The 13,557-nt window shown below is 42.0% G+C and overlaps 1 protein-coding gene across 2 annotated transcripts; it reads right to left on the bottom strand.

Annotated features, from left to right (window-relative positions):
• Positions 1–382: 382 nt before the first annotated feature.
• C1H11orf54 (chromosome 1 C11orf54 homolog) lies at positions 383–13,517 on the bottom strand. Of its 2 annotated transcripts, XM_067289531.1 has the most exons (9): positions 13,438–13,517; positions 10,288–10,411; positions 8,201–8,299; positions 7,179–7,252; positions 6,246–6,347; positions 3,958–4,134; positions 3,038–3,187; positions 2,329–2,445; positions 383–807 (listed from the first exon to the last, which is right to left on the bottom strand). In XM_067289531.1, the coding sequence occupies exons 2-9, from the start codon at positions 10,343–10,345 to the stop codon at positions 634–636; spliced, it is 951 nt and encodes a 316-aa protein (XP_067145632.1). In that variant the 5' UTR covers positions 10,346–10,411; positions 13,438–13,517; the 3' UTR covers positions 383–633. The 2 variants fall into 2 exon arrangements, with proteins under 2 accessions (XP_067145632.1, XP_067145638.1); XM_067289537.1 differs by lacking the exon at positions 3,038–3,187.
• Positions 13,518–13,557: the final 40 nt, after the last annotated feature.

Below are 13,557 nucleotides of genomic sequence, written 5' to 3'. Positions count from 1 at the left end.
GCCCGCTGCCGGCCCGGCCCCGGCGGGACCGACAACGCGAGCCCCCTGCAGCAGCTTCCTTTTATTGGCGCCAGGCGCTTCAAGAGCTCGCCGAAACCAGCGGAGGTTTCCCGCTGCCCCTCGTTCAGCAGCCGCGCCCGGCTGGCGCAGCACGGGCAGGATCTGCTCGTCGAGGAGGCTGCGGCACAGCTCTGCGCCACTGCGGCCGCTTCCTTTCGCAGTACTGTTTTTTTTTTGTTTTTTTTTTTTTTTGGGGGGGGGGGAGGTTGTTTGTTTTTTGGATCAGAAGCCGTTTTCTTTCCCTGCTCTAAACATAAATTCACTTTTGGTTCCCCGTCATCAGTCACAGCCATGCAGGAAGAGCAAGCAAACAGCAAAAACGTACATGATCAATACAGACTTAATATTGGAATGAAATTACTGTTTCATTTTGGACATAACCATTTCAATTATATTGAAGCTCTGAATATCCCCCTTTTAAAAATGTAAAAAGTTGGCAATTTATTGCTCTCATATTTGTTCTTGACTATGATAAATATATGTGCATAATTGAAAGCATTATAAAATCAGCATTTTTACTTAAAACATTAAATTGCTATGCCTTCACCAAAACCTCATGGTTTATGGACCAATTTAGTCTCTTCCAACCATGTGAGTCTCCTTGGGCCTGTCGATGCGAAAGAGCAGTTCTGCAGGCAGCAGGTACCCCAGGTACTGCACGCTGTCCGGCGTGGTGTCGTTGTGGTAGTGCCCTCCTTCGCCGTGGTGGCTGAAGCAGTGCGTGTGCTCCACACGCAGGTCGAAGCCCTGCAACCAGAGAAACGCCCGTGAGCACGCTTCCAGTTAAACAAATGTAAGAACAGTGCTTTCATAGTGTCACATTAATGCTGCGTATTTCCACAGATCTCTACAAGCATTAAGGAGTGAAAACTTGCCAGATGTTTGTGAAACTAACAGTAAAAGACAACAAAGGAGAAGGAGCTGTTTGAGGCTGCACTACAGGGACAGCAGAGGAGAGGAGAGAATTTTAAGTCCTGACAGCCCCCAACCCTCAGCATTGAGCTCCCAGAGATTTCCTCTTTTTTTTATTTTTAAATTGGGATTAAATATTTTTTGGTATTCATAAAGCAGTAGCACCAAGGAACCCCAGCTGGAAGTCAGAACCCCACTGTGCTGAATACCATAGAGCCATCCAGTCAAATGACAATCTCTACTCCAATTCTGAGAGCCAGCTTAGAGGAGAGTGGGAGAAACAGCAAAAACAGTAACAGCTAGCACACTGAACAGTGAGCTCCCCCCATCAGTTACTGTATCAAGAGGATGTTGATGAGTAATGCTATGGCATTTGAATGCTAGAAATCTACCAACAAAACAGTTCATTAACACAGGATTAAGGCTCTATTCCACTGCTGTCTCTGTAGTGACACTCAAACATTTCCAAAAACATAGGTCTAGCTGTGTGCTTTGGAGCTTTCAGTGGATTCATGGGAATAACCCAGCTGCATTCGCTACACAGGTTGTACTGGTTCTGAATGGAGCAGCTGTTGATGACCATTTTCCAAGCACTCATCAACAGATTCTGGGAAGATGCACATAATTTAGCCTTAGGCCAGAGGCTGCCAAATAAAGACATAACAAAGTCACACCCTTGAACACATTCTTGAACACCTTGAAGTACATCATGACCCATTTAACTTGGGAAAAATTATTTTTCATATTACTTATGACTGCACTATTATTTATAATACAGACATTTACATCTATGGTTTCTTGGTTATTTTTAAGTAAATATGTCTACTGATGAACATATTGGTTTTTATAAAGCAGATTCTTTTATCCTAAATTGTGTGCTGTTGGATTGAATGCTTGTGAAAGGTGAGTTTTCTTTCAGTCTTGAGGGTTTGCATCAGCAGTTATGAGACAGATACTGCACGTATTTCCACACCACAGCGGCACAGACAGTTTTTATGAAAGTGAACTACATGAATACACGCCTGGCCCAGCTTCCATCCACTTGATATCCCCCCTGATATAGCCAGCAGTTAACACAAACTGTGCTGCTGGGTTTGGGATGCACACAGCTGTACACTTGCAATTGGAACAGAACCACTACGTTCATTCTACTGTGAACAGCCATCAGCTTTTAGACTTGATTGACCTAGCCTCAATTCAAAGCAGGGACAGAAATGAGATGCTTGTATTTCATTACACCACCTCTGGAAGTTTAATACAATATATACACACTCCTGTTCTTAAAGGGAAAACCACATCCAAGACAAAATTCATTACAAGTCTCAGTTTACACTTAGAAATGAGAAAGAGACTCACTGGGTCTCTGGAAACTATTACTGGCTGACAAACCAGTGGAGCCTTCATTTCAAAGAATTTGAGCCAGTTATTCACATCTTCATCGGTGTTCAGAGGACAGGCAGAAAATTCTGGAGGCTACAGCAAAAACAAGTGCTTTATAAGTGGGAAGAAATTATACCAATACCTTTTCTCTAGCGACTTTCTTTCACTTTTCCCCTCCCCACTTTTCTCTTCACCACATTTCTTCTTGCCTTGCACAAGCTCAGCAGTGCCCATTACTGTGTTTCTGCCAGAAATGGAAATGACGAGAATATTGCTCCTTTCATTGCCCAGATACTTAGTGGGAGAACTCCTGAAGTAAGGATTCTCTTCCTGGTACAAGCTCAATTATTTAAAAAAGAAAATCTATTGCTTGTTATAAGTATCACCTCAGTTACTGTATTTCATCACGTCCTTATAAATCAAAATTCATTTTGTAATAGTTCTACAGTTCCTTCTTTAGCTGTCCATGGATTCCAAAAGAAAAGATGACAGTATTACGGCCAGATAACATAGCATCAGTAGTCTGGTAATATCAGCTTCTTACTTTAATATACTGCTTATCCTAACAGTTTGTGCACGAATTTGTAAGTACAAAACAAAGTCAGTGCACTAAGATGCTACACCCTGGTTTATACTTCTGTGTTCAACAGGACAGAGAAAGTGACACGAATTAGGAGCAACTTACCATAACGTGAATCTTTGCTTTCCCCTTTTGAATGATGAAAGTACCACCCATCCCGACTGGCTTTTCTCCATAGTGTTTCTCTAAAATTTGTCTCAGACAAGACACAAAGTTAAGTTCCCCAGTTCTTTCATTTGCTTTCACTTCAATAACCTGAAGAATAAAAGTAATTCACCACTGCCATCTTCTGCAGCAACAGTCTGCAAAGGTCTGTTTTGGATGCTGAATGCATTTATAAGTTGCTGTGAAATTTTCCCAAGTTTATAACCCAGGATTACTTTTTCAAAGCACAAGTTTCTCTACATATGCTGCTCCACTCACATCCTTCCAATACCTGATCAACTTGCTTTCCCGATTTTTTGTTCAACACTAGCTTTTCCTGTGAAGGGTGCTGGGCAGCAAGTCATTTATTCACACATGAGAAATGGTATAAGCAACCCCTTTCTGCCCACCAGCTGGCTTCAACTCTATCATAAGGAAACTCTTGGAAACAGAGAAGACTCCTCAGTTTCCAGGTAGCATTCAGTTTTTGGTTGCTCCACCTACACTATCTTGTACAAGCTTTGTTGGGAGAAGCACTTCTAAAACCTCAACAAGTGCACAGACCTGATTTACAAAAGTCAATCATTAGGCAACAATAACCTTAAGTCGCTGCCAGTTTGCACTAGATTTGAGTGGATGATTTACAAGGAAAAATTTTACTAACCGGCTACTAATCCCTTCAGAAATTCAAACACCACTCTGTTTCCACCAATTCTTCCCTTCATTCATCAACATCATTTTCTTGTGTTGGGATATTATTTCTTTCATGCAATTTCTACTTTACAGTTATCATAGTGAATTGATAGAAGAACATTGAAACATAAATTTCTCTTCAGCCACAAAGCTCTACAAGCAAAGTTACCTTTGATCCAAGTACGCACCTTGCCAGGTTGGCCCTCACTGGCATAGAGGTTGGCCAACAGCCCAAACTCACAGTCAGTATATTTACTGCTGTACTTCTCAAGCAGGCACCCTTTGTCTGCAGGGTTTATCTGAGCAATGTAGCTCCCATTCACAGCAGGCTTTTTTTCACTCTTAGCTTGAACAATAGGGATTAGCTGAGAAGAACAACGTGTAAGAATACGTCACATTAATAGAACTCACATATATGCAGCCTAAGCTTTGGACCATGATCCCAAGAAATAATCCCTTTCAGCACACAGCTCTGTCTCTCAAAATCAAGTCTGTACTGGTAAGAAAAATGTACTGATATTGTAGTATAGTAGAAAATTCCAGAAATCAGTTTTACTCTTTCTGGAGAGTTAAATTTAATGTTCTGTGAAGATGAGCACTGTTGGAAAGAAAGAAAGAAAAAAAAAGAAAAGCCTAGCCTTTGAGATCTGAGGCCTGCCTGTAAATAAGGGCATTCTGTGTGATATTTTCTCATGTGATATCCCCTTAACAACCACAACTATTATAGTGGTCCAAATTTAATCCTGAAATGGACTGATCTCATCCACCAAAACACACATCAAAAGGAAACGGCAAGAGGAAGCAAGGAACAGTGAAAGTTTCCAGATAAGTTTTCAGAAATGAGCATACCAGGGTGACATCTCATTAGGTCTCACTGAAGTCAGCAGTAGAACAGCCATTAACTTCAATGTGAACAGATTTAGGGTAAGCCTGGCTGGTGTGTAAGGCTCTCCCACAGGGAAAAGACAGTGTGCAAAAAGACAGAACATAGTTTTCTAGCACCTACTCTCTGTGCGATAGTAATAGCTTAAGCAGGATTGCATTGTTCTCTATGCATTTTCACTAGTGTCCTGCATACTAAGGCATAGATTTATCACCCCTAAATGAAGGTGCCTAACTGAAATGTCTAACTGAAATGCATCTTCCGCAAGTTTCCTCAATAGTAAACTGTGAGAGAAACGGGGGCTTCTGGGAGCAGTTAGTCTCATCTGTGATTTGAAATAACTCTCTCATGGTGCCTCCATACTCTCTCTCTTCCCCCTCTTTGAAAACAGCACTAAGCTTTAGTGTGAAATGTTTGAATGAAGAGCATGAAATTAGATTAGATGAATCTGGACGTAACTTCTTTGAATAGGTGAGCTGTTAAAATAAGCTAGAGAGTCCACTTGTCCATTAATCTAGTAATTTGCTTTTAAACAAAACACATTTTAGTGTTAGTTTTCTAACATTAGAAACTTACTATTTTTTGTACTGTACTCAATACTGTACTTTAACATGTCCTAAATCCTCTAATGCCTAGTTTAAGACTTTTTCTTTTCTCCTTTTCATATTTTAATTTATTAAAAACATTTCTTTAATTACATACTATTCCATAGCCAGGTGAGGGGGTTGAACCTACAATGTCTAAGTTTTCCATTTATCCCAAAACAAAGCTGCTTCATTTATACATTAAAAGCATTGGATCAGATTAAGCAAAATCATCCCTTAAGCAACCATCAAACTTATCTCACAATGGTTGCACTCTGTACATATCACTACAGAAAACTCTGCTGTCAGAGTGGCCAGACATCCAGCTCTCAGATGAAATGCACTCAGTCTGCCCCAACTTTACTCATCTTCACAGTGACAACACTAAGAGGCACTTCTGGCATTGCAGTGTACCTTTGCCTCATGAGCTCCCAGAGCTGGGGAGGCACAACACTGCTGCAGCTGAAGGTAACTTCCAAGCAGAGACCCATGCCTGAAGCGACTCTGACGGGCCAAAGCCTCCACAGGCAGTAGTTTTCACCTCCTGTCTCTCACACAGCAGGTGATTTGGTGTGTAGTGTCTTTAAAGCTTGGAAGGTGAAACACAGCTGTCCAAGAGGGCAAAAGACAAGGAGCATTTTAAAGCCATTTCCCAGTAAGTGATTTGACAGACATCTCTAGATTTTGTCATTAAAAACTTCGGCCAGGTTGTTGTCAATCAACTAGTGCTATATCAGAAATCATGTTTGTTATGAGCTTCAAAGCAATCACATGCTTTCTGGAGAATTACAAGTTAAAAATCAATCTTTATTACATCAGAAGTGAGCACCTCTTTGCATGAACCTCATCTGAATTCCTTTTAATGTGTTTTATGTGCTTTTGACAGGAAAGCTGTTTGTTAAATGATTGTTTTGTTGTAAACAGGAAATACCCAATAAGATACTGCTCTCCTATTTTGATACTTCCATGAATTAATTATTTGAGAACTGTCATACTTCTATTTACTGACCTCAGCATTTACTCCAAGAATCCTGGATGAAGCAGCTCCAGCTCCAAGAATGAAAGCTCCAGGTAGTTCTATGTCTTTGGCAACTATATTTAGATCATAAACCTGCAAAAGCAACACAAATCTTTCATTTTAGAGTGGTAATCTGTTTTGGACTTGTCACTCTGTTCACTATAACTTCTAGATGCATTTAATTCACAACACCCTCATTAGTATTTTGGATAATTAGGCTGAACACAGTTCCCAAATCTGAACAATGCAACATCTGATAGTAACAGATTGAGTACATCTCCCATCTATTTTTTGGCAGGTAGAGTCTGCCTGTATTCCCCTACCATTTTACCTAAAGACTGAACTACTGTTCTTGTTGAAAATGATACTTGCATAAAATAAAAAAGGAAATCACATGGAAGAGAATATCATATAGAGTCAGATGTGGCCAGGTGTCAGAAAGGAGGCATGATAATCCTGAAAAGGGATAGTAATATGAATCCAGGGTTGGCTTGAAGATGGAAATACAGCTAGTTTTTACAAAGAAGCATGGCTGTGGCTTGAAGTCACTGACATGCAACAAGCCATTTATAAACACACAGACCAAGCCCTTGCTTATAGGTGGTTGCTTCTATAGTTCCTGTTGCAGAGAGCAGGTGAGTCTCAAAACCTACCTAGTATTTGAAGGCAGGAGAAGAGGAACTATCAACCTCTATATGCTGCTTCTGCTAAGATGTATAAGGTTACCTGATGGGATCTATGTCAGAATAAATCTCATTGAAAACATTGAAAACAAAATCTCATTGAAAACATTGAAAAGTAAGTTTCTTTTGCAAGTAGAAACTTATAGTATCTGTTAGTCCTTGGTTTTGTTTTTAAATCAACAAGATACTGCATTTTTCTTTGACAAATGTATTAAAACATCACAGCTACGAAAGAACTCACTTTTTCTTTTTGTACAAGAGGAAGAAGGTAAGGAACACCTCCCACATCTGCTATCCTAGGCTTTCCACAGATTCCTGGAAGAACACAGCCAGTTAGCTTGGCAAAATGTTTTTCCTAAAAATCTTAAACGCACATGCAGTCTAACACACCAAAGAACTGGTTCTTCAAACTTTTAAAATACTTTTAGATCAAAGTTTCTCCAGCATGTTAAGATAAACTGTTACACTACTAAGAAAGCAAGGAAAGTAAGCCCTAAAATGATTCACAGTAGAGAGATTTAATGTGAGTCAAATTGTTGGGAAATTAGCATACTTTAAGCACAAAAAAATATTATAGTGGGCAATGATTACCATTTGGCAGTTCCCCGGTAAGATACCCTCATCACACAGTGGATAGCACCACCTGGACTCCACTTGCAAAATTTCAGCAAAGTTGGATGCCCAAGTCTCAGAAGAATTCATCCGATCTATTTGGACATGTATCTTAAGAAGGGATGAATCACCTTCTGGATGGGCTTCTTTCACTGCACTGACGATAGAGGAAACTCGGATGAGCTGCGCAGATCAGATGTCTGTCTTTTGGACAGCTAACATCAAAGAAGATGAATGACCCTCAGAGGAAGAGTTTCACTTCAGACATACATGAATGGCAGGAGTTTAGACACAATGGAAATTGAACTCCCTAGGTCCCGGAAGTGATTGACATGGATATAAAAAAGTTCTCCAGCTGGAAGATAACTTAATTCCAAACCATGCTGCGTACACTAAATGAAGTCTACGAGATAGGCGAGTGTTGCAATCACAGGTTAAGAAAAAATGGTGACAAGTACTTGAATGACTTGTCCTTGTTCATACATCAACTAGGCAGCAAATCCACGAATAAAATGTAGCTTTCATCTCAAGAGTATTGGCTATCTGAAAAACAAACTGTCCTCTTCCAACATCTGTAAAAGATCAAAACCAGACAGAATAAAGTATAAAGGACTGGAGAAGTCCTAGTAGAAGACAGGAATGCTAGGTTACCTTTAGCAGGAAAGTTGAAGGGTTCTTGAGTCAGATCAGGACAGTCTACAACAGAGACTTGAGCATCAGCAAAATTTTCTTTAAGCCCTTTCTGCAAAACTGTAATAAAGAATAATAACAAGCAATTGTTTTTGTTAATAACAGTGAAAAATTACCAAAAGATTAGCAAATTACTAATAACAAGAAATATATCTGTTTTAGGCTTCACTTCAGCAAGATGAGTTAAAAAGATAAGTAACTCCATTGATTTAAATGATACTTTCTGTAGGTATTTAATTGTTTCCTAAATCAGAACTTCAGAGAAGAGTGAGGACTGGTTTAGAGAACTGTGAACTACCACACTAATTCTTTTAAGACATTACAAAGCTTTTACTTGAGATACAGTACCTGACTGCTCCTAGGGCTACAGGGAGCGATGCAATGTGGAGTTAACATGGATTAGTGTAAACCACATTCAGCAATGGTTTTACTTCACAAGGGCAGACAAGTATGCTCATGCTCATGTGATTGTGAAGGAGGAAGTTAGTTTCAGCTGAAGTTACAGTGACTTCTTTAAATACATTAACTTGACTGCTTGCAATTGCTTGATTATATTCTCAAGCTGTCTCTGCTGTCTGGAAACTTCTGCCCTCACCGGATATTGACTGTCATGTTTCCATTCATGTGGAGATTTTTTGGCAAGTGCCACTGTTGGTACAAGACAGATAATGAACATAGTGAAGCTGTGCTGATGATCAGCCCAAAATGTAAACTTTTTGTTTTGTTTCATATCAGCATTTTAGGCCCAGAGCCTGCAGAGTCACTCAAACAACAGGGAGGACTCTGACTTAGACAAGTCTGCTGTAAGAAACAGCTTCCAAACCTTAACTGAGTTGGGGATTACCTTCACATACACTGCTCCAAATACTGTGTAAAAGATCCAGCTTCCTCCATCTCTGGGAGCTTGCTTTGGCAGATGTTTCAAACTAAACAGCAGAAAACCCAGTTTGTGATCTCAAACCAGGCAGTTCCTTGTTTTCTCAGAGGACTTTTCTGACTGTGCCTTTGTTTCCTCCAAAAAGTTTCAACCCCACTTCTGGGGAGCAGAATTACCAAGCCATTGACCACAAAGGTCAGGAGAAGGTACTCGGCAGGTTTCTAAATACATCTCGGTACCTTCAGGTAAGTGGAGAAGAACAAGAAAATGGCATTCCTCAAATCATACTCAAGAGTTTAAAAGCAGCAAAACTTGCAACTTATAGGAGATCCTCAGGAGAAACAGGGAAAAAAGGAGAAAATCATGCTCAGTACCTCAGCTCTTTTGCTACTTTCTACTGCAATTACACTGAACCCACAGGTCTATAAGCAGCCCTGGGCTATTGCCCCATCCTGACAACTCCGAGTGAGAAAAGCATTGAGAACCACCCATGGTACTGCTGGGACCACACTCTCTCAAAACATGGAAATGTCAAACTAAAACACATTTGGAAGAGCAGCAGACTGAACTTGAGGACCTCTCTGAAGAAAAACTGTAGTACACATGCTGCAGGAGACAGAAGGAATAGCACCTTTCTACTAGGGCAAGGAAAAGAGGAGCTCTATAGTGCGTGAGAACATTCTGTGAAGGTGTCGGGAAAAAAACAAAATAAATAAAATGTACCCCACAGCCTGGTTCTAATTCAACCATCAAAAGAGGGACCATCTGCAGCTATCAACCTGCCATGTTATACTGCATCTTGTCAGCTGTGTTTTGAGTAGCCCTGAAAAAGAAAGATTAATGCTGGAGGGACAAGAAGATAGGTGATCCCACTGTGTTAATAACCTCAGTCTATAACTGTCAAACTTCCACAAGTTCTGCATCAATCTGCAAAGGCAGCTGTTTTAAAGGGTTTGAGAACCTGATGGTGTGTCTAAATATAATTTGGGAGCTTTTATTTATTTGTTAATTTTAAATAAATAATAACGTATAGAAAAACAGTGCTTTTCTTTACATTTCAGTGTGCTAGCAACAGAAGCATTCTGTGCGTACTTGCTATAGAGAGGTTTTGGTAAGAGCTTCAAGGTGAGTTTGAAGTGCACATTTTAAGTGTGTAGAAAGTTGCACTTACCTCCAGCAAGCTCCTCCAAACTTGGAACATGAAAAGCAAACCTTTCGACTTTGGCCATTTCCTAATTTGTGTGTTTTTCTTCTAGTCAGAACTCACAGTATACCAAGCTCCAGAAGTGACTGATCTGTTAACAAGGATAATGGTTTAACAATTAAAACTGGCTTACATCTTCATATTATTCTTTGATATATAACTTATTTTGCAATTTCCCTCAAGAATGCAGAGACAGTAGAACCGTAATTCTGTCATCAAAGGAAAGTTTATTGTTAGTTGTCTTATGTGCTTTGGAAGAGGACATATCTGTCAGCTCTACAGCAGGTTCAGAGAATTACACATGCTAGTCCTCAAACCTACAAATGGCTGTAGGCAAAATGCAGCCTATGTTGAAACTGGTTCAAGAGACAAGTCTGTAAGCTACCTGTCCTTTGTAAGACTGAAGCAATCATTTGTTTTTGGGGGGGGGGGAAAAAAAAAAAAGCTGGGCTGTTCTGAGCACATTAGCTGCCTCCCCAGGTCCTTCCCTACCTTGATGTTTACTTTCCCAGCATAACCTACTGTGGACTTTCAGCCTCAGCTGTGATATGGTCTCCAGTTGATATTGGGCACGTTTCCCCTTCCAGAGGCAAACAGGCTAGCAGCATTTCTCAAGGCATAAAACAGCAGCAGCAAGTTCTAACACCAGTTGTGCAGTATCTCGTTAAGGAGCCCCTAACAAAAAGTTTTGCTTTGAACTTAAGTTTCAGAGTCTCTGTACAAATGAACTATATTTCAGTCAGCCTTGCAACAGCAAAGTCAGTTACTAGGGCAAACCACCAGGTCAGGGCAGAAACAGCTGATTAGACACTACCTCTAAACCAGCAACAGCAATCATTAACTCCTTAGGCACTTGTCTGCTGCACACAACACAAAAAGAAATTGGGTCCCACTTATCCCTATCTCAGGCCTTGGAGGAAAAAGACAAAAACCTACTTTAACACCCAGATTTGAAGAACTTTTGTTAGCAAGGATTATAATGCAAGGTATCTGTTTATGCATACTTTTAGTTTTTATTAAAAAAAATTCTTGCATTTATGATTGCCCAAAATACCAGGGTGGGGGAGGTGGGGGGAAAACAGTCCTTATACCACAGTCCTCTGGAGTCTGCAGAAAGGAAAAAGGCCCACTGGAAAAAAATATAAGGAGCTGGGAGATTATAGTAGTCACATGAGGTATTTGTGCTCAGAGTTCAGCCATCCCAAACTACTTCTATAGCAGTAGAGAAGGAGGGAAAGACAGCTGCCTGTGCAGAGTATTCTCATTTTAGCTAGGCTGATGCACCTCTGCAGATGACTCCCTCTCTCCTCTGACTGTAGAGGAGAAGGTAACAAGCTGGATTAGGTGCCTCTGGTAGGAGCCTTCTATCAGATAGAGTGAATCAGACCCCAGCATTTTATATTTGGTGTGCTCTGAACACAAAAGAGAGGGAGTAATTCAGTCAAAGAAAGTCAGAAGATGACTTTGTCAGCACTGTTTTAAATGATCTTCATCCTGTCAAAAACCTTCTGTCATGTCCAGAAGGAGCCTGTGACAGAAGTCAAGATACAAGGTGAAAAAGTCCTGAAATAGACTGAGAAGACAGGCTAGAGATGGCGTTGTGCACAAAACAGAAGCAAAACTTAGACACAGTTCAAGTAATCAGGGTTAGATATAACACCTAGACTATCATCTGCTGTCTAAAGGACAGTAGTCAGCCCACCACAATCAAGAAAGGCAGTAAAGATTGTGGGGAAAGCTCAGTTTATCATAATGACCTTGAACTGATTGCTAGACTCTAGTCGACTTAGAAGAAAATGAGAAGTAGATTGGAGTCTCCAGCATAAGGACAGCAGTGACAGTGGGGTTGTGTGATGCGGGAGAGGGACAACAGTAAAGGAGACAACAATAGACAATTAAGATCCATTGTGGTGAGCTGGAGTGACATCAAAATAGTACAGAAAGCTTTGAAAGAAGCGTAGATATGTGACAAACAAAAACGCTAAAGGAACAGTAGGGAAAAGCTAGGAAGAGATCGGGGATGGTATCACAAGAACCAGGAGAACAAGATCCCAAAAGACTTCAAAAGGTTGAGCTCTACCAAGGGGAACACAATAACAGAGAGAGGCCAGGAAAAACGCAGATGAGATAAGAACCCTGACATTTAGGCAGGGGTTAATATCAGAACCTGAGTTAAAACAACTTGGAGGGAAGAAGCCAGGTAGGAAAAGTTATAGGCTAGAAATGCCACAGGATAGGGGGAAAGAGACATCAGGCAGAAATTGGAGATAACACAGTCAGCAAGACAGGAGAAATTTAGAGACGACACCAAGAAGAGCAAAACGCCTACAGATGTGCCTGCAGAAGTTGTGTTTCTCAGCTAGGGAGACGCAGGAGATCTTACACTTGCGGTGGAGAAAGGGTACACGGCAGCAGAGCCATCTGCTTGACTGGTTGAGGTAGGGAACAGAAGTCGGTAGTGGCAGGATAAGAGCTGGGGAATCAGCTGAGACCGGGAATCCTTAACGGGATCATCAAGTCAGCCAAGACTAACGAAAAGCACTGGAGTGAAGAAACACTGAAGTTGTTGCTGAACTTGGGAAGGGTGTGAGAAGAAAGAAGGGATTATTCAGGTTGGAGCCGCCAATTTAGAGAGCCCGGGCGGCAAGGGAGAGCGGGAACGAGAGGGAGACTCTGCCAGGAGCCTGCGGGAGCGCTGCCGCGGGGAGCCGACGCCGAGGCGCGGCCGTCCGGGCTCGCGGCCCGCCGGGGCGCTCGCGGACTGACACCGCCACCAACGAAAAGCCCTTTTCTGCTCCACAGGCTCCTAACTCAAAAAAGCGCAAAACCCCAAAGAGCGCAGTCCTTGTCTTCCTTCCTATCTCGCAGCATTTCTCGCGGACAGTAAATCTACGATTGCAAGCAGCAGCAACCCAAGGAAACGTGTGTCACAGGCAGCTCTTGGGGGGCTCGGAGCAGGCAGGGAAAAAAGGGGAGAGCCGTTACCGCGCCGCCGGCCCCGAGGAGGGCGAAGGGGGAGCTCAGATCCGCCCAGCCAGGCAAAGAGAGGGGGAAAAAAAGCCGAGAGCCGCCCTTGCTGCGCCGCACGGCCGCGACGAGCGCCTCAGCGCAACCTACCTGCCGTCCGCGCTGCGCTGCACGGCGCCTCTGCCCGCCCCACGTCCGCCGCCGAGCACCGCCATCCCGCCCCGCCCCACCCCTGCCTCTCCCAACATGGCGGCGGCCCCGGGACGCCGA

The sequence above is a fragment of the Apteryx mantelli genome, chromosome 1, assembly GCF_036417845.1.
Source record: "Apteryx mantelli isolate bAptMan1 chromosome 1, bAptMan1.hap1, whole genome shotgun sequence".
In the NCBI taxonomy this organism is placed as follows: Eukaryota; Metazoa; Chordata; class Aves; order Apterygiformes; family Apterygidae; genus Apteryx; species Apteryx mantelli.
The sequence above is the reverse complement of the archived record's forward strand: the minus strand, read 5'-3'. Positions and strand labels throughout refer to the sequence as shown.

Coding starts and splice junctions, on each gene's coding strand:
- C1H11orf54 (XM_067289531.1), bottom strand. CDS start 10,345: ATGGCCAAAGTCGAAAGGTTTGCTTTTCATGTTCCAAGTTTGGAGGAG. Junction 7,253..8,200: donor CTTCAACTTTCCTGCTAAAG/GTAACCTAGCAT, acceptor GTGTTCTTCCAG/GAATCTGTGGAAAGCCTAGG. Junction 4,135..6,245: donor TTCTTGGAGTAAATGCTGAG/GTCAGTAAATAG, acceptor TGTTCTTCTCAG/CTAATCCCTATTGTTCAAGC.